The sequence below is a fragment of the Thalia democratica genome, unplaced genomic scaffold (genome assembly GCF_965202585.1).
Source record: "Thalia democratica unplaced genomic scaffold, ktThaDemo2.hap1.1 HAP1_SCAFFOLD_270, whole genome shotgun sequence".
Classification (NCBI taxonomy): domain Eukaryota; kingdom Metazoa; phylum Chordata; class Thaliacea; order Salpida; family Salpidae; genus Thalia; species Thalia democratica.
Window position 1 is genome coordinate 45,845 of NW_028139380.1, and position 20,686 is coordinate 66,530.

The window sequence follows — 20,686 nt, forward strand, 5'->3', positions numbered from 1 at the left end:
TAAAAGTTATTAACTATTAAAAAAGTGTATCATTTTGTGAACAAAATTTACAGCTGAAAATAATAAAATTATATAATAGTAAGGCTGTGTTCTTCAGCTTAATAAACCATTTGAAGATTACTGACTCGTTTTTCAAGCCATTCTTTTCAATTTTTTTTGGAGTTTTTAGGCTAATCTATTAGAGTTTCAGCCATAAAACAACAATTTAAGGCTAAAAGTTAGAGGTGGGCAAGATTTTTAATCGGCGGGCAAAATCAGTAAAAATTTACTCATTGGCGGGCCGAGGCATTTCGAATAATAATCTACCGGAACCAGGGTTCGATCGGATAACCCCTTTTTTTAGATCCGGATCAGACCGGATTCTATTTAGAAACTATACTCCGGCCAGATAAAAACTGTATGGATCGAATTTATCAGTAATACCTATCCATTTATTTTACAAAAACTTACTCAAGTATGAAATTTTAAGTTGATACTTATTATGTATTCAAATTTATATTTTTAATATAACCCTGGGCAGAATTAAGAATAGTTTTATAAATTCAACAATTTAATAACTAAAATTTAATCGAGACAAACTTTAACTTGTTAAATGTATCATAATTTTTTTTTCATTGTTTCAGTTTTGAATTGTTCTATGATGGAGTTTTTTTACTGAACTTCATCGTCCCACTAAACTAATTGTTAGCTGAAACTATGATATTTTTTCGTCGATATCACTGACTGTTCTGTATTTGCAAGTGTTGCAAAATTCGTTAAGTTATTCTTACAGATTTTAAGAGAAGATAGTTTAAACTCTAGCCTGTATGCCTTAAATACATAGAACATTTCATAAGTAAAAGTACCCTTTTCCATTGTTTAGTATTCAGTTTGTTCATATGTATAAACAAATTTACCATGATTGCAAAATCTGAGACCCAGTCCTTGTTAGAAATCTACATAGTAGACAAAAAATTCTTAGTATTGGTATTAAGAACTCATCATTTATTTTGGTAAAATGTAATTTTTAACTCGTTTGTTGTTTATGAATGTCATTGACATGGTAGATTGACAAAGGTAAATATGTAAAATATCAGATTTAAAAAAACATTTTGATTAGGGTAATTTGAGTGAAGAATATTACATTTAAGTGTAAACAAAACAGAACATTAGGAAGAATTGGTGTTTTTATTACTACATATAAAAAAAGAATTAAAATTCTTTAAAGTTTAACTCTTACGTTTTTTTTTGGTAAAAGTTTGATACAACGTTTTATACAAATGTACTAATCCTGACCTTGACGGGCCTGTCACTTCACTTGCGGGCCGTACGTTGCTCACTTCTACTAAAAATGGTTTTATGAACTGTCTAAATATAATAAAATTTATCTACTATATAATATTTTTAATTAAAAATGGCGCTTTAAAACATTTTGTAATTAAGAAAATATGTTTGTTATTTTAAAGGTTTCAGGTATATCTAATTCAACAACTAAATGCTATGTAATAAAATATAATTTTGAGTAGTAAACTGATTTTAAGCTATTGTTATGCCTTATAACAGAAATAAAAGAATGCAATACTAAAAAGTAAAACTTTTGAAAGTAGTTTTTTTTTAGTTACTATATGGTAGTCAAGCATAAAAAAAGTATATTTTTCTATAAACAACTATTCAAAAATAAATAAAAACTAAAGCTTTATTGCAATAGTTTCGAAAATTAATTTATAGACATTAAATACATATAATTGACATAACTATACAAAAAAAACTGAACTTACAAATAAACTAGTTAGATAGTGATTTAGGCTTTTGTATTTATACTTTTCTTTTTCCATATAAAATTTGTAACAATTGGTATAAAAATCAAGTTAAACCGCATCCGGCATCAAAACAAATTCATCCAAATCAAAATATTCTTTTAAAAAGAAGCTGTTTTACTCATTGAAAATATCAGTAAGTGATGAAAGCTTTAAATAACAGTTTTGTTTTATATTTCATTGGTCAGCTTTGTTTTGAGCTCCAGAGCATTTCCAAATTGTAACTATTGATTTTATGATGAATATCAAAACGGTTTGGATTTTGTTGAATAAATCAAAAACAAACATGAATTTTGTACATTTTACTTATAATTAACTTCCGTTATAAGTTTAAAGAATAAAAACTTATAAAAGATATAAAACTAGTAAAACTCATAAAATATTTTAAAGCAATATTTTTATACTAGAAAAGTAAAAATACACTTTTTAAAAACTGATCTTGTTTAATTTGTTGCTCGTAAAAAGCATTTAAAAAACTTTTTAAAAACCGTAGCTTTATTTTTTTTCAAATTAAATAACAGATTTTTAGAACAGGCTTTTGATTTTTCAAATAATCATGACTTCATCATCATTTTTAGTTTTTATACAACTGTTTGGTCTCGGATTTGCTTTAGTTTCGAGTAAGTTTTATTTTTTATACACAACCAACAAACTTATTTGTTAAAAATATTTCTCTAAAATTGTTTAGTATATGCGAGTTAAAACATAGATAGTTTACAATATACATTTTTAAGTATTAAAGTTTAATTTTAAAAAGCAAAAAATAACCAAGGTTTGAATTTAAAACCGCATCTTTAATAAATAATGTTAAAATAGTAGAAATCATTAATATTAACTTGCCGTAATCTTAATAATAAATGTATATAGATAAGTTTTCTTATTAAAAATATATAACAAAATACATTTCATTTTCTTCAAATTTATTTTAGTACTTTCGTAGTAAGGCTCATCAGAAATAGTTTCTTACTGAATTAGAATGAATACAAATTGAAGTTCATACTGAAGTTTAAAGTTTTAAGATATAAAATGACGTAAAAATCAAATGTTGAAAATTAAATAAGTGCTAATGCTAAACAAGTTTGGTATTCTAATAAAACTCGTTAGAATTAAAACAATCTAAATAAACAAGCGATAAACATTTTAAATTTAAAACTATACTTAAAAATAAAATTTAACAAGAAACTAATTACTTTAAAATTACTAATATAAGGATTTAAAATTTCTAGTTTGGTAAACGAACTTTTTCTGCTTGCATAAACTGGGCTTTAAAGATTAAATACATAAGGCTTCCAAAATATGCAATTGAAAAGAGTTCTCCGCTTTCACTAAGACTGGAAAATTGTCCTTTTTATAATTTTTAACACACTAAGGATTGTCCAACAAATGTTGCTCAATCGCCGAGAAGTATTTTTTCCTTACTACGAAAGTACTAAAACTAATTTAAAGAAAATGAAATGTATTCTGTTATATATTTTTAATAAGCTATGCACCGGAAAAAAGCTGTTCAAATATATTTAAGTTTTTCTATAAAACACCTCTGCTGGTTTTACTTACTAATGTAGTTACAATAATATAATTTAAAATGCAAAAACTGAAATGACCGGAAATTAACTTACAATTTGTTCATTATAAAAAACGTGATTGACTCAAACTTGAAAGCAGTTTGTCGAACTCGTAAATTGTACTACGTATATTTGTAGCTGAAAGCCATGTTTTATATTATCCCGTTTCAAGGGTTTATATGGGTTGTTTTTCAAATACTTAATATTTAACTGAGACTAAAATTGTATTGAAAATATTTTACGAATACTTTTGAACTAATTATGTTTCACTAAAAGTGATTATTTTAATGCTTACAAACTAAAAGTTTTAATAAAAAATAAGTTTAATCAAACAGTTTAAATTGCAAAAGTTAGCATTCTCTCAGTTTTTATGATAAACACTATTTACAGTTACTTCACAACTTTGATTAATTTTTCATCTTTATTAAGAAAAATAAACTTTTTAACTTTCACTGATAACTTATGCAGGTAATGAAACACCACACCAATGTGATAGAACCTGCATAGCAGGAGAGACAATGATTTGTAATTACGACTGGAATATTCAATGGTTTGCCTTTTTACTCCTTGCATTACTAATAACCTTGTATGTAAAAGCACACAATAACGTGTTAAACACTAATAAGTTGCAAAAAAGTTAGTTGTAAAGAAATTTTAAACAAATAGAATAAATTTAATCTAACTTTGTACATTTACAAAAACAAGTAATGAGTAAAAATTGTTTTGTTAAATTAAAAGTTCTCATAACTAACGGTTTCTTAATTTATGTGCAATTATTTTATAAATGATTAAAAGAGCTTTTTTTAACATTTAATTAAGTTAGTCAATATAAGCATACTATTGCTTATACTTTATATATAGTTTACGTTTCAATCAACAAGTTTATATTATGTGACGTACAATTATCAGGACCAGAACACTCGCATATGGTCTTGTGGTAATTGCACAACTAAAGCTTCAGATTGTTACAACAAAGGTTGCTTCCCTGCAGACGGTTTTTCCAAACCAATCATTCAAATTAATGATCATCTACCTGGCCTGTTATTTCGGTCAGTATAAATTGTTCAAGCTAGTTAGAGTTAACACAATAGGCAGTAATGGTTATTAACAGCATAAAAAAAATACTAAATATTAAAAGTTAATTTTGAAAAAGCTTGTTTATGTTGAGGTTTTAGTTAGTTTAGAAATGATTTATTTTTAAATATATAAATAAAGATTAAAACCGAAACAAACACAATATACAGCGTTTTGGTTTTATTTTTATTGATTACATAAAAACAGCTGATATAAAGCGATGACAAAAATCAAAGACGTTACTGTAAAAAAACTTTTTTTTTACATAATGTTTTCTTTTTTTTATTTCCATAGAGTCCATTTACAAAACTTTTTAATACTTTGCAAGATTAAAACTTGTTTTTCTCTCAGGTATGCCGAAAACGACACAATAGTGGTGAATGTTCGCAACAATCTTCAGAATTGGGACGTCATGACAATCCCACTGGCACGGACTGGACATGAGGGATTCTCAGTGGATGGACGGAGTTCCAATGGTGTCCCAGTGTCCAATTGCATCAGGCGAAAGCTTGCTGTACAGATTCACAGCTTATCCTCACGGTATGTTGATAAAAAGTGTCTTAATTAATATGAGTTTTACTTCCTTAATAAAAATATATTATTGTTTTCTAAACAAGGGATCGTAAGGAAATTTATATATTTGTACTTATATTAATTTCTAGCTTAGACATGACGCATACGAGTTTTAATTCAACAATTCGAAGTTTGTAGAAATCATCTCAAACAACCATTCTCATTTTTACGTTATTTTTAAAAGGTACTCATTGGTGGCATTCACACAAAGGATTGCAAAGGGAGACGGGCTTGTAGGACCTCTGATTATCAGGCAACCAAAACAAGACAACGTTCATTCAGATTTGTACGATACTGGTAAGTTTAGCTAATTCTAATGTGTATTTAAGTTTCTGAAACAAAAGTATTATTATATCTAAAGTAAAAAAAAGAAAAAATTTATTTAAAACTGTTTTTTGAACAAACGCGCAGCTTATTTGTAAACTGATCAAAATAATATTTAAAACTTAATTCATGTTTCTTCTTCCTCGAAAACCTTTTAAATTAAAATATATATTATTTTAAACTGCAATAATACAAAAAAATTAAAATTTTGATTTTATAAGAAGAAATTAAGCAAGAACTTTTACAGATACCGACAAGCACGTTTTCATGGTAAGCGATTGGCTTCACACTACTGTATTGGACAAGTATACTTCTCTTATAACGGGAAACCCGAACGGACTAAAAGCAGAGAACATTGTTATCAACGAAAGAGGGGTAACATTAACTAATATAGTTGAAGAGAGTATTTTGTATCAAGTAAAAAACCGGTCCACAAACGTAGCAGCAAAGTGTTGTTAAACATAATGTTTTAATCAAAACTATTAAATAATAAAATAGATATCAATTGACCAATTTCTTGATGTACTAACTTTGTGAATTATTATAAAAGCTCATTTTAAAGCATAAATCGTTAAATTAAGTTTTTTAAAGCTCATTCACCATGTAATACTGTATTGAAATACAAAAAAAAACAAATACTTAATCTCTAATTCTTTTTTCAGCGGACGCCTTACTCAACAACAATACCATACGAATTATTTTTGCTAACTCCAAACAAACGAACTCGGTTCAGAGCTATCAGCCATGCAACCCTTTACTGCGCCTTACAGGTTACTTTGTTTATAACCTTTATTTTAAGGAAACATTTTTTAAAAAGTTAATAACTGATAAAGAACAAAGTTATGAAGCTACTATAAAAAGTGTTTTATTTTAACTTTTTATGTGTTTAAATGAAGTCGAGTCAACATGATTTGTTTCTATAATAAGTTTTTATGACCAAAATTTTTGAAACATTTAATATATCTTTTTGAATTAATAGTTTCAGAAGTTAATTACAATTCTCATCAATATAAACTGAATCTGAAATTGTTTAGTTAATTGTTTATATTATTTGTATCTTTATAACGTTAAGTGAGTTAGCTTGTATATTTTCAAAATTAACAGAACATGGTACATTAAAAAATGCTTATACTTATATTTAAAGTAGGAAGATAAACTATTAAGATTAAGAAAACTATTTTTTATTTATAGATCACCATAGACGATCATGATCTCACAGTAATTAGTACTGATGGAAACGACATTCAGCCTGAAATTGTAAGTTTGTTTTTATTTCTTTTACATTTTCAACTTGATATCCTTGAAAAATTAGGTTTTATATGACCCGCAAGATACTAAAAACTACTTAAATAAACTAAACTCATTAAAGTGAATAACAAATTAACTTTTTTTATTGCGTTTTTTAACTTTTTTTATTTGCTGATTAATACATATTAGGTTTCGACAATAACAATCCAACCAGGAGAAAGATATGATTTTGTAGTAAATGCAAATAAAACTCCCTCTAACTACTGGATGAGAGTCACAGGAGTCACAGGAATAGGTTTTACTGAGTGTGCAAGTCTCTCGCAAAAAGCCATTGTTAGGTAATAATGAATAAAGAAGTTTTTAAGTTTTAAGTTACCTAACATATTATTTTAAATATGATCTAATTTTTTGCTTCCCAGACAGCCTTGTTTAAAAAAACTTTATGACACTACAAAGCTACTTTGTCGTACTTTCGTTTTAAAAATAAAATTTTAATTTAACTTAAAACTAAAGTATTTTACTGAAAAGTGTAATCTTTAAATAGTAGTTTTATTTTTATATTCTTAAAGTTAAACGTTTCATTTTACGCTAACTACCTGAAGCTTGAGTTTTTTATAAAAGTTGACTTTTATTTTAGCTTTTTAATTTATTTTAAATGATAAACTCAGTATACTTTTAGTTTTTTATTATATAGCTTTGTTTTTTCTTTAGATACGATGACCCGTCAGTTAGTAACACAACTCTACCTTCAACGAACAAAACTAAGGAGTTTAGAAATTTAAATCCTATGTTGAAAGAAAAGAATGTGGTAAACCCAGTTTACATAAATCAGCTGAAATCTGTTGGCAACATTTCTGAGAAACTCAGAGGCACTCCTGACGAAACTTTGTTTTTTGAACTTAGTTTTGATGCCGGACCGGTGATTAATAATATAGTGTACGAGCCAGCCGACCGACCCTTGCTGTACCAGTACGATACCATAGATAAGAGTACAATTTGTAATGCTCCAAACTTCACTGTTTCGAAAGATGTTAGTTGATTTCTACAAATTAGTTTTGACTGTAAAATTTTCTGCTAAGAAATTGTAAACCTTATTAAGCTTAGTTAGTTTGATAAAAACAATAATTACTGCACTTTCAAATAACTTAGTTAGAAATAATTACTAAGTATATTAGATTGTAAAACTTATTTAAATTTGAAATTCCGCACATACGGTTTATTAGTGCTTAACTTTTTGTGTTTTAGGCTAAAATTTAACCTTGATACTCACTACAGACAAAGCAATGTGTGCACGTAGTGAAAGTGAAAAGTAACCAGTTAATTGAAACGGTGATATTCGACAAGGGCGCCGGAACTAATAACGATTCGGGTCATCCGATACATTTACACGGTCAACCATATGCCGTTGTTGCTATGAAAAGGTAAATTACACTTCTACCAGTAAATTGCTTCAACCTATTAACTTTTTACTTGAAATAAATTGAACTCTTTAGCAAATAAACATGTTTAGCAAATGTTTGTTAAAAGGGTAAATGAGAGCGAACCGCTGCCGATGAAGAAAATGAAGGATATCTACTACAACACTAAAATTGATAGACAGCTGGTGAATCCCCCAATGAAAGACACAGTAATTATACCGAACAGAGGATACACTATTGTCAGGTTCTTTTCAGACAACCCCGGATTTTGGCCTCTCCACTGTCACATACTGTTCCATGATTTAAGTGAGATTGTTGTCATATTTCAAAATATCAGGTGTACGTTTACATACACATTTATTTATTGTTTGTCAAAATCTATAATATCGTAATATACCGTACTGATATTAAAAAATTATCATATTTACTTAAAATAACTTAAAACCGAAATAACTATACAGCTGCCATAACTTCTTGTTTCCATAAAATACTACGTACTCGTGTAAAAATATAGTATAGTTAATATCACCGTGTGCCCAATTTTAAAACGTTGCACAAAGTAAATAACTTAGATAACTACTGTGCACAATAAAAACTGTTAAAAAATATATATAAAAAGTGCAGATAAGTTGTAAAATTAATGAAAACAAAATGTTTAATGCACACTTTACATGAAAAAAACCTTGTGAAGTTCAGAAAAAAAATAAGTCCATTTTGAAAATTGCTTCAAAAAGTTTTAGTGCATATTTATTGACTTATCTTTTAAAATTGATCTTGAGCAAAAATCGGCAGTTTATCATAAGTAACTGCTTATTTTCCAACAAAGTTTTCACGCATGTGTTTACATATTTACATTGTATAGAAAAAATAGTGTTTCGTATGCAGCATTTGTTTTAGTCAATTGTAACCATCAAAAAACTATTCTCAACTAAAAATGTGATAATTTAAACAACAAAACATTAAAAGTTAATAAGTGTTCAACTATGAGCCTAGCTGTAAGTTTTCACAACATAAGCTTTTTCTTTTTTTGTAAATTAAGTTTTTAATTAAAAATTCATTTAAAGCTGCAGATTTTTGCTTTGCAAGCCGCAGATTTTTTCCGATCCGAATTTTACAGTACAAATATAAGTTCAACATAACGTTTTTCAATTATATCTAAAGTTTGAGAAGTATTTAAATGTAAAAAACACAAATTTAAAAAAAAAACAAGTTTAAAGTGCATGTAATTTTCCAGCTATGTTTCTTGTGATTCAAGTAGGAGAACCTGGTGTTGTGGCAAAAAATGTTCCTAAAAGTTTTGATCGATGCAGAAGCTACGAACCTGATGACACTGAAAGTAGTGGTATGAAATCATAATGTCATAAAAAAGAACTTTATTTTTATTGATATTCTTGATATTATTCCTTTAAAACAATTTTACTAGATTAACTTCAATTAAGTTTTTGTTAACAGTTTGTTCTAAAATGATAAGTCAAGTATTACTTATCTACAAATGGTAGTATTGAAATTTAAAAACTTGTTCAGAAATCAGTGAAGGAAATAGCGATGGTTCAACTGACGAAGATGGTGAAGATACAGACGATTTAGTAGATGGTATGAAATCTGTTATTTTTATAATTTTCTAACAATCAGTTGTTATATCGAAAATAATGTCATTAAGTTATTTTTATCTATACTATAAAGTTTTAAACATGGCTAAAATGTTATGCTTACTTTTGTTTTTTTTATAAACAACACATACAAAAAGTATTCTTTTTTTTTTTTGGCTTTAAGTATAAAATTAATGATTATATTGTCTAAAGTTCTTAAAAGTTTCTTATCACGTTGTAGTTTTATAACTAAACACAGTTAGTAGAGAAAAAAACGTGTCTATTTACCATGAAGCTGCCAAGTAAAACTTCCTATTTAACCTTGAAACATTTCCTCTAACACAAAATGATCGTGGAAAAGCACTTTAATATAAACTTTTAAACCTTATTTCAACCCATTTCGACTTTTTACTTATATTTAAATCTTCATATTTCTTGTCTTAGTATATTTCTTTCAAAAATTACAACCGATACTAATACAAAGCAATCATTAACTTTTCATCAGTACATTTAAAATTGTAGTTACAAATAACCTTTTATATACATAATAACCATATATATATTTTATACTTTTTTATATTTTTGTTATAAATAACCTAATAATTACAGTTTCAAATGTATTGTAACTGTGAGTTTGTTTGCGCTCAAAAGTTTCCTTTTGTCTTTTTAGGGAACGTTTTGTTATAATTTTAGTTTGGTTGTTTCTTTATATAATGGAAGTTTCTTTATCAACGAAAAAATCACTATTACCCGTTTGAATTGACCGATCTATTTTTGGATAAAATATTCCAAAACCAGTGGTCTACCGGATTCAGCTTTATAAATTAGGGTGCGGCTAGATGCGGATAGTAGTGAAGACAGTCAATATCCGGTCGAATCCTGATCCGGATAGTGGATCCGGTAGATCATTGTTTCTCAACTTGCAAACACAGCGTTATTTTTTAACTTTTTTTACTATACAAAAATAAAGTTTGTCATCTAATGAATAAGTCTTCAATTTTTACGATACTTTAGTTAGAAAATATAGCGACTTATAAATAACTATTTTGTGACAGACTGCACACTTATTTCTAATTTTATGGACGTAATGTACACGAAAAATGAGAAGTTCGATCTAGTAACAGTCCGCTATGCTCTTAACAAAGGAAACATCAACATCCCCAATTTTAGAAAAAAATGCAAAAGGGAAAGCATTAAAATAGAAGTTAGGGATGCTGCGACACAAGAATTGTGAGTTTAATGTTTTTTGTACTGTCTATTTCAGTTGGCAATCAAGTGCTTATATTCACAAAAATTGCTCGTCATTACTGCTAGCTCTTATCTTTTAAAAGGCAGTTCAAGATACTTATGAGGTAATGTTTTTATTTTGTTTTAACTACACTGTAAAAAGTACTACACTTTACTCGTATTAACAGGAAGAATATAAATAAAAGAACTTTAGGAATCCATAAAAATTTTAAAATAAAATAATAAGCAAAAGCTAGTTATGCTTACTTTTTTAATTACCTCCTAAGAGTTTTAAATTTTATAAAACACTAAAAAAATGAACATTATCAATCGGTGATCTTTAATTTTTTTTACCTAGACAAGGTATCATCTAAAAAATAAACAAATAAATTAAACCATTTAGACTGCTTCGTTTAGTTTAAAGTATAAAAAAATATATAACTAGTTTAACAAAAAAATACCTGACTACATTAATCTTTCTCTTAGTTAAAAGATTAGTTTATAAAACTGAAAATTTTAACTTAAGGACACCAGAAATGCAAGGCATTGAATTTAGAAAGCAAAATCACAACACCGATAAGTTATACAAATGCTTCCATTATCTCAACAACGGTGAATGTCCAAAACAAGTGACTAGAGTTAAATGCGAGAAAAAGAATTGCATAAACTAAAGGCAAAAGTTGAGTGTTTCAACCTTTTAAAAAGTTTTACATTTTATTTTGTTGTTAGTTTCTTCGTTTAAAGTGTTTAAATATATTCAAAGTTACAAGTTTTGAATATAGTTCTAGTATGTTTACTTGCTTATATAGTCAAACAAAACGGATAAACATTTTTATATTAGTCTTTATCTTTCTGTACCACCCTTACTAATTGCGAAATTTTCGATGAAATTAAAGTTTTTGGTTTTACTTATATACCATGAAACATGTATATTGAGAATAAATTTTATTTTTTACTTCAAGTACTTGTTTGTAATTATAATTTTACGTACAGTTTACTGTAAATAAGTACGCTTTAATAAAAATCACAACCTTTTAACACAAATAATAACAGTAACAACCCAAATAATTCTTTCTAATGCTAAAATACTTTTTTAAATAGCTTTTCTAAGTTTTAAAACCAGTTTATACTAATTTATATCATTTTAAGTTAAATATAAATTTTCATAATACAAGTAATTCAAATAAAATTTACTGAGTTAATTTAAACTGATATAAAATGATATTGTTTATTCAACAATAAAAAGAAAGCGCTCAAAAAATTTAGTCTAAGGACCTGGTGTACAAAACATATAAGAAGAAATAAAAAAACATTATTTTTATTTATTTATTGTATTGTATTAAATTTAGATAAATTAAAACTAAAACAACCAGAATAATGTTGTGAACTTACAAATTGTATATCAAAATTCAAATCCGTTATTTAAAACAATCTTAAAACTAGTCTAACAATTTGATAGTAAGTTTTTAATGTTACTACATCGGTAAAGAGTTGCGTTTCTAAAGTGTTTATTTCATAGTTTAAATGTAAACAATTGTAAATTAGTCACGTGTTCAAAATGAGCCAATCACGGTAGGTGTTTAATTTTAACTGACCAAAATGACTCTTTTTAATTTACAAAGGGTTTGTTTTTGAAAAAATATTTTTCTGTATGTTCTTTTTTACTAACTAGATCAGAATCGGCCGGATCTCTGTTAGGATCCGGCCGGAACCTGACTTTTTTTTATATCAAGATCCGGCCCGGATAGTGAGTCCTGTACATTATTAAAAATAAAACATATGATTCCATCCCAAAATTATATCGAATATATATTTCATACAATATCATAAATTTTAGAAAATTCTTGTTACGTCACTAACTCTTCCAGATGTCCTGTTTTAGTCGACACAAAGTCGTTCAAAAAGTTTATAAAAAATTTGCATAAATTATCATAACTTTTTTTGACTTAATTATTAAGTACAATATCTTTGGAACTTTACTATAATATTACTGTAATAAAGTTAATTGTTAATAAATGAAAGTGTTAAAATCAACACATTTTGTTAATTACTGTGCAGTGTGCACAACCATTGTACACATGGTAAAACACTTTTTTTGAATTAGGTTTATTTATTACATTAACATCTTACTGAATCTGAGATACAAAAATATTCCAATCCAAACAATTTATAATTTTGTTCACTATCCCAGTTGTTGAAGTGTGGCGGAAATATAGACTAACTTAAACAAATACTGCTAGAATACAAATCTGCCTTTTTACACATTTTTAAGCCTATACTGTAAAACTTTTTGATGGTTTCAAATTCTGTTCAGGCACTTTAAAAGTATTGATCAAACTATTTTTTACAAAACAAAATCAACTTAAACAATAGTTATTTTCAGCTGTACGCAATACATACTCACGAGTCGCATCTTTTGCGGGCCGCATTCCATCAAAACATAACTCGGGCCGCAGATTTACTGCCCCTGCTCTAGATTAATGGGTTAGCGACAAAGACTACTTGGTCGTAAAAGAACTTTTAAATGTCAACATTGCTGTCAACGATGTTGTCGAACGAGCCGTTAAATTTTGCAGCATTTTTTAAAACTTCTACAAGAAATGAAGACATTTTTAGGACAATCTACAAAATATTGAAAAGATAGGAAGTGCCAAAACTTATAAAAAATTCAAAGTTTTGAAATTAAAGTAGTGTGAAAACAATTAAGTCAGCTTATTATACTTTAGTTTTTTATAAAAAATATATTAATATTTGTGTACAAGGTATTTTTTTATTGAAGACAAAAGTTTAAATAACAATCAAGTTGAGTTTTGTGGAAATGTAAGAACAAAATCAAAAAGTTATTGTAAGCAGAAATTAAAAAAACACTTGAACAAAATAATATTTTGACCCTGCATAGTTTAACTTTTATAAAAATTAAAATAAATATTCAAATGCCATTAGTCCAAACTTGGTTAACTCTAGGAAGATTATTTTTTTTACAACGATACTAAAACTTCATTATTTTAAGGAGCACTAGATGTACCCTTTTAGCTGGTTATTATTAAGTAGTTAAAAGTTCTGGGCTCCAAAATGTACAATACGGGGATAAAAAAATAAATAAACTCAAAAATAAAATTCATTCTTAAGGTTATTTATTCAGGAGTTGACTTGTAACTGTTTAATAAATTAAATTTTATACGATTTTTTAATGTTGATAAATTTTTATTTTTCATTCATCAAACTTAAAATCATATAATCAATATTAGCGAACTTACCTCTTCAAGATTTATAAAACTTTTCAACAAAAAAAAACAATATTTAGCTCTGAAAAAAAGATTTTTTTATGATGTAGGTAGACTTTAACTTTAAAACAGAGTAGTAAATTTTGAAATTGGTAGATAAAAGTTTAAGTTCTTAAATTTTTTATGCTAACAATGTTTTGGTATTTAGTTAAAAAGCTTTGATCACTTTATTAAAATAATTTTAGATGTTATGTCATTTCAATTATTATACATTTTTTATCGTTTTATGTATGCGCCAAACTTCATCAATATATGCCTTTGTATGAATGACAAAACTTATTTTAAAATATTGCTGATAAATTATTTTTGAAATTATAAATAAACTAGTTTTTTGTTTTATAACATTCATTACAGAAACAGTAAGGACAAAAAAGTGTGTAAGCTTTTTATAAGCCAAGAATAAAAGTAGTATTAAAAATACAACAATATTAACACTAGTTTACATTCAGCTAAAAATGATTTCGAATCACAAAAGCTTAGATATAACAAGCTCAAATTTTATTTTTAACATATATTAATCTTAAAAAAGAAACGTGTGATTCATTATAGTTAGATTAAGCTGTCAAACTATTTTTAGTAATTTTAGTCATAATTTACGTACAAATGTATGATTCATAAAGTTAAATTTTCTAAATTGGGGAAAAATCACAAGTTTAAAGTGTTATAAATAGTAGGGTGACCAAACAAGTAGGGTAGCAACTGAATGCAGATGTTTGAAGTCGGTTCCTAGACTTGAAAAACGTTAGACTAAGTATCTCATTGTTTGTCAGAAAGCTAAACAAGTATGAAAAGACAGAATATATTTAAAGAAAAAAATGTTAAACTTAACTTTTACTATAAAAACGTTCAACAAATTATCAGGCTGAATAATACTTAATAAAACTTTATGCATTTAAATTGTTATAGTTTTTTTTACAATTGTAATCGTACCGTAAAATTTCTATAAGATATTAACTAGTGAAAAAGTGTGTATTATGTTGTGAACAAAATCTACAGCTGGATAAAAATACAATTTAGAAATGTTACAGTAAGTTGGGTCCTTCAGCTTCATTTACCACGTGGTAATTTCTGTTTTGTTTTTTCAAGCTACTCTTTACAATTTTTTAGTCTAAACTGTTAGGATTTCAGCCATAAAACAACAATTTAAGGCTGTAAATGTTTTTCTGATCTGTATGTACAGCATTTTTGTTTTAAAATGGCGCTTCAAAACATGTTGTAAATTAAGAAAAAAAGTTTGTTGTTTTAAAGGTTTTAGGTATATCTTCACTAACCAAATGCTATGTAACAAAAAGTAATTTGTTTAATAAACTGATACAAAGGTATTGTTATACTTTATACCGAAATAATAAAACTTAAATATAAACAAAAACTTTTTTTTTCTAGTAGTTATACGTTAGTCATTCATAAATAAAGCATACTTTTTATTAACATCTCCTTAACAAAAAAAGAGCCTTATTATAATAGTTTCAAAGATAAATCTATACACATTAAATAGATATAATTGACGTTACTATATAAAATTCAGATTTTACAAAACAGTATGGTGGATAGTTATTTAGACTTTTGTTTTAATAACTTTCTTTTTCCATAAATTTATAACGATTGGTGTAAAAATCAATGAAACCGCATTTGTGAAAACAAATCCGCCCAAGTCAAAATATTCTTAGTTTAAAAAGAAGCTGTTTTACTCATTGAAAATATCAGTAAGCGATGAAAGCTTTTAATAATAGTTTTGTTTTATATTTTATTGGACAGCTTAGTTTTGAGCTCCAGAGCATTTCCGAATTGTAACTATTGATTTAATGATGAATATCAAAACGTTTGTACTTTGTTGAACAAATCAAAAATAAAAATGAATTTTGTACAATTAAGTTTTAATTAACTTACATTAAAAATTTAAAGCATGAAAATATATGAAAGACATAAAACTAAATATGACTCATAAAATATTTGAGTGCAAAATTATAAACTTTAAAAATACAAAAATACTTTAAAAAAACTAATCTTATTTAACTAACTGTTTGCATAAACCATTTAACTTTTATTTTATTTTAACCGGAGCTTAAACCTTTTTTAAATTTAAATAACATATTTTTATAACAGGCTTTTTATTTTTAAAAAAATCATGACTTCATCATCATTTTTTGTTTTTATACAACTGTTTGGGATCGGATTTGCTTTTTATTCAAGTAAGTTTGATTTTTGTTTCACAACCAAAAAACTTACTTTAAAAAAAATTGTTTTATTTTGTATGCAGCTTAAAATTAAACGGTTAGTTTACAATATATATTTTAATGTGCTAAAATTTAATTTTAAAAAGCAAAAAGTAATCAAGTTTGGAATTTAAAACCGCATCTTCACTAAACAATGTTAAAATAGTAGAAATAGTTGATATTGATCTGTGATAATTTAAAAATAGATGTGTATAGATAAGTTTTCTATAAAAAAATTCAGCTTGTTTGACAAAGACTTCTTACTTACTGATAGTTATTACTAAATAGTAAATATAACAAAACAGTTTAAAATGCAAACACTGAATTGTCCGGAAATTAACTTACAAGTTGTTCGTTATAAAAAGCGTGATTCACTCAAACTTGAAAGCAGTTTGTAGAAGTAGTAAATTATACTACGTATATTTGTAGCTGAAAGGCATATTTTATACCATCCCGTTTCAAGGGTTTATATGGGTTGTCTTTGATATTCCGTAAAAAAACTACTTAACATTTAACTGAAACTGAAATTTAGTTGATCATATTTTATGATAAACACTATTTACAGTTACTGCACAGCTTTGATTAATTCTTTTTATCATTATTTAGAAAAATGAACTTGTTAATTTTTACTGATAATTTATGCAGGTAATGAAACACCACACCGATGTGATAGAACATGCGTTGCAGGAGAGACAATGATTTGTAATTACGACTGGAATATTCAATGGTTTGTTTTATTACTCCTTTCATTACTAATAACCTTGATGTATAAGCAAACAATAACATGTTAAACACTAATAAGTTGAAAAAAGTTAGTTGTAAGGAAATTTTAAACCAATAGAATAAATTTAATCTAACTTTGTACATTTAGAAAAAAAAATAATGAGTAAAAGTTATTTTGTTAAACTCAAAATTCTCATTACTAACAATTTTTTCAAACTATTGTACAACTATTTTATATATGATCAAAAGAGCTTTTTTTAACATTTAATTAAGTTAGTCCATATAAGCAAACTATTGCATATATTTTATATATACTTTACGTTTCAATCAACAAGTTTATATTATGTGACGTACAATCATCAGGACCAGAACACTCGCATATGGTCCTTGTGGTAATTGCACAACTAAAGCTTCAGATTGCTACAACAAAGGTTGCTTCCCTGCAGACGGTTTTTCCAAACCAATCATTCAAATTAATGATCATCTACCTTGGCCTGTTATTTCAGTCAGTGTAAACTGTATAAATTGATTAAAATTGGCACGGTATGAATGTATTTTTACAAATCGTCAAAGCAATACTTACTTATTTATAAGTTTAAATACCAATTTGTATTTCTAAAATACCGTTCAAGTTTTTAAAAGTTTGTCTTTATTAAGGCATATAAGTGCATATAGAAAAAAAACTTATATATAGTGAAAAAACGTAACAACACAAATTAAAGAGCATTTTAATTTTGTTTTTATTTGAATACATAAACTGTAATATATATAACAATAAAAAAAAATCAAAGGTGTAACTGTAAATATTTTTTTTAATTATTTTATTTTTGTACGCATTTATTTCCATTGATTCCGTTGATAAAAACATATTTTAATATTTTGCATCCGAGATTTAAACTTGTTTTTCTTTCAGGTATGCGAAAACGACACAATAGTGGTGAATGTTCGCAACAATCTTCAGAATTGGGACGTCATGACAATCCACTGGCACGGACTGGACATGAGGGATTCTCAGTGGATGGACGGAGTTCCAATGGTGTCCCAGTGTCCAATTGCATCTGGCGAAAGCTTGCTGTACAGATTCACAGCTTATCCTCACGGTATGTTGATAAAAAGTGTCTTAAGTTATGGAAGTTTTACTTGCTTAAATCTTATTGTTTTCTAAACAAGGGATTGTAAAACAATTTTTAATTATACAGTAAATCAGTTTCTAGCTTAGTCATGACGCATACGAGTTTTGATTCAACAATTCGAAGTTTGTAGAAATCATCCTCAAACAACCATTCTCATTTTTACGTTATTTTTAAAAGGTACTCATTGGTGGCATTCACACAACTCATTGCAAAGGGGAGACGGGCTTGTAGGACCTCTGATTATCAGGCAACCAAAACAAGACAACGTTCATTCAGATTTGTACGATATTGGTAGGTTTAGCTAATTTAATATGTATTTAAGTCTCTGGAACAAAAATATTAACTTATCTAAACTAAAAACAACAATTTTTATCTAAAACAGTTTTATTTAAATACAGAACAAAAATGCACGTTTTTGATGGTAAAATGATCAAAATAATATTTAAAAATAAAAATTAATCTATGTTTCTTCTTACTCAAAAACCAGTTAAAACATATATTATGTTAAACTGTCAAACTCCAATCAAACTAAAGTTTTAATTTTATAAGGAGATAACAAGCAAGAACTTTTACAGATACCGACAAGCACGTTTTCATGGTAAGCGATTGGTTTCACACTACTGTATTGGACAAGTATACTTCTCTTTTAGCGGGAAACTTCTTAAACGGACTGAAAGCAGAGAACATTGTTATCAACGAAAGAGGGGTAATATTAAGTATTATAGTTGAAGAAAGTGTTTTGTATCAAGTAAAAACGGTCCACATACGTAGCAGCAAAGTTTTGTTAAATATAATGTCTCAAACAAAACTATTAAACAATAAAAGAGATATTAACAAACTAATTTCTTCTACGCAGTAACTTTATGACTTATTTATAAACGCTCTTTTCAAAGCATAAATATTGAAATTAAGTTTTTTCGCTTTATGTAATAATTTATTAAAATACAAAAAAAAAACATTTCTAATTTTTTTTCAGCGGACGCCTTACTCAACAACAATACCATACGAACTATTTTTGCTAACTCCAAATAAACGAACTCGGTTCAGAGCTATCAGCCATGCAACCCTTTACTGCGCCTTACAGGTTACTTTTGTTGATAACCTTTATCAATAACTTATTTTTATATATTTATTATATTTAGTTAATAACTGATAAAGAACACAGTAATGAAAGTACTAAAAAAAGTCTTTTATTTTAATTTTTTATGTGTTTAAATGAAGTCGAGTCAACATGTATTGTTTTTATAATAAGTTTTTATGACCAAAATTTTTGAAACATTTAATATATCTTTTTATAATTGCTAGTTTTAAAAGTTAATTACAATTCTCATCAATATAAATTGAGTTCTGAAATTGTTTAGTTAATTGTTTATATTATTTGTATCTTTATAAAGTTAAGTGAGTTAGCTTGTATATTTTCATAATTAACAGAACATGGTACACAAAATAAATGCTTATATTTCTTTTTAAAGTTAAAAGACAAACTATTTATATTAAGAAAAACTATTTTAATATTTATAGATCACCATAGACGATCATGATCTCACAGTAATCAGTACTGATGGAAACGACATTCAGCCTGAGATTGTATGTTTTTTTTTTAAAGTTTTTTTACGTTTAAAAACAAAATCCTTGTAAAATTAAGTTTAATACTACGAACTAGTATTTAAATTACAATCATTGAAATAAAAAACAAATCAATTTTTTTTATTGCGCTTCTTTAACTGATTAGTACATTATTAGGTTTCGACAATAACAATCCAACCAGGCGAAAGATATGATTTTGTAGTAAATGCAAATAAAAATCCTTCTAACTACTGGATGAGAGTCACAGCAGTCACAGGAATTGGTTATACTGAGTGTGCGAATCTCTCACAAAAAGCTATTGTTAGGTAAAAATTAATAAAGAAGTATTAAGTCTTGAAATATATTTTATTGTACAATATTTAAAATTATGGCTCTACTGAAAAGTATAATCTTAAAGTTATAGTTTTATATTTATATTTTTAAACTTAAACGTTAAATTTTACGCTAAGTATCTAAAGCTTGAGTTTTTTATACATACTGACTTTTGCTATAGCTGTTTGATCTAATAAATGATAAACTTAGTATACTTTTAACTTTGAAACATCTACCAAATACTTTCTTTAGATACGATGACCCGTCAGTTAGTAACACAACTCTACCTTCAACAAACAAAACTAAAGAGTTTAGAAATTTAAATCCTATGTTGAAAGAAAAGAATGTGGTAAACCCAGTTTACGTAAATCAGCTGAAATCTGTTGGCAACATTTCTGAGAAACTCAGAGGCAGTCCTGACGAAACTTTGTTTTTTGAACTTAGTTTTGATGCCGGACCGGTGATTAACAATATAGTGTACGAGCCAGCCGACCGACCTTTGCTTTTTCAATACGATACCATAGATAATAGTACAATTTGTAATGCTCCAAACTTCACTGTTTCGAATGATGTTAGTTGATACCTACAAATTTTAATATCTGGAAGCGAAGAATGTGTAAACC

General features: G+C 26.9%; 3 protein-coding genes across 3 annotated transcripts; all 3 read left to right on the forward strand.

The window, feature by feature from the left end:
• Positions 1–2,316: 2,316 nt before the first annotated feature.
• LOC145846079 (multicopper oxidase 3-like) lies at positions 2,317–20,643 on the forward strand. The gene is made up of 10 exons (XM_082952995.1): positions 2,317–2,416; positions 3,827–3,908; positions 17,395–17,536; positions 17,945–18,131; positions 18,342–18,455; positions 18,740–18,870; positions 19,141–19,248; positions 19,686–19,751; positions 19,908–20,056; positions 20,316–20,643. The coding sequence occupies exons 1-10, from the start codon at positions 2,353–2,355 to the stop codon at positions 20,641–20,643; spliced, it is 1,371 nt and encodes a 456-aa protein (XP_082809121.1). The 5' UTR covers positions 2,317–2,352.
• LOC145846082 (uncharacterized) lies at positions 4,839–7,601 on the forward strand. Its single transcript, XM_082952997.1, has 6 exons — positions 4,839–4,972; positions 5,190–5,302; positions 5,577–6,099; positions 6,521–6,586; positions 6,767–6,915; positions 7,289–7,601. The coding sequence occupies exons 1-3, from the start codon at positions 4,845–4,847 to the stop codon at positions 5,786–5,788; spliced, it is 453 nt and encodes a 150-aa protein (XP_082809123.1). The 5' UTR covers positions 4,839–4,844; the 3' UTR covers positions 5,789–6,099; positions 6,521–6,586; positions 6,767–6,915; positions 7,289–7,601.
• Positions 9,197–11,672, forward strand: LOC145846085 (uncharacterized). The gene is made up of 4 exons (XM_082953000.1): positions 9,197–9,337; positions 9,520–9,588; positions 10,640–10,814; positions 11,338–11,672. The coding sequence occupies exons 1-4, from the start codon at positions 9,232–9,234 to the stop codon at positions 11,480–11,482; spliced, it is 495 nt and encodes a 164-aa protein (XP_082809126.1). The 5' UTR covers positions 9,197–9,231; the 3' UTR covers positions 11,483–11,672.
• Positions 20,644–20,686: the final 43 nt, after the last annotated feature.

Coding starts and splice junctions, on each gene's coding strand:
- LOC145846079 (XM_082952995.1), top strand. CDS start 2,353: ATGACTTCATCATCATTTTTAGTTTTTATACAACTGTTTGGTCTCGGA. Junction 18,871..19,140: donor TTGTTATCAACGAAAGAGGG/GTAATATTAAGT, acceptor ATTTTTTTTCAG/CGGACGCCTTACTCAACAAC. Junction 19,249..19,685: donor CCCTTTACTGCGCCTTACAG/GTTACTTTTGTT, acceptor TAATATTTATAG/ATCACCATAGACGATCATGA.
- LOC145846082 (XM_082952997.1), top strand. CDS start 4,845: ATGACAATCCCACTGGCACGGACTGGACATGAGGGATTCTCAGTGGAT. Junction 4,973..5,189: donor ATTCACAGCTTATCCTCACG/GTATGTTGATAA, acceptor TATTTTTAAAAG/GTACTCATTGGTGGCATTCA. Junction 5,303..5,576: donor TTCAGATTTGTACGATACTG/GTAAGTTTAGCT, acceptor GAACTTTTACAG/ATACCGACAAGCACGTTTTC.
- LOC145846085 (XM_082953000.1), top strand. CDS start 9,232: ATGTTTCTTGTGATTCAAGTAGGAGAACCTGGTGTTGTGGCAAAAAAT. Junction 9,338..9,519: donor TGATGACACTGAAAGTAGTG/GTATGAAATCAT, acceptor AAACTTGTTCAG/AAATCAGTGAAGGAAATAGC. Junction 10,815..11,337: donor GATGCTGCGACACAAGAATT/GTGAGTTTAATG, acceptor TTTTAACTTAAG/GACACCAGAAATGCAAGGCA.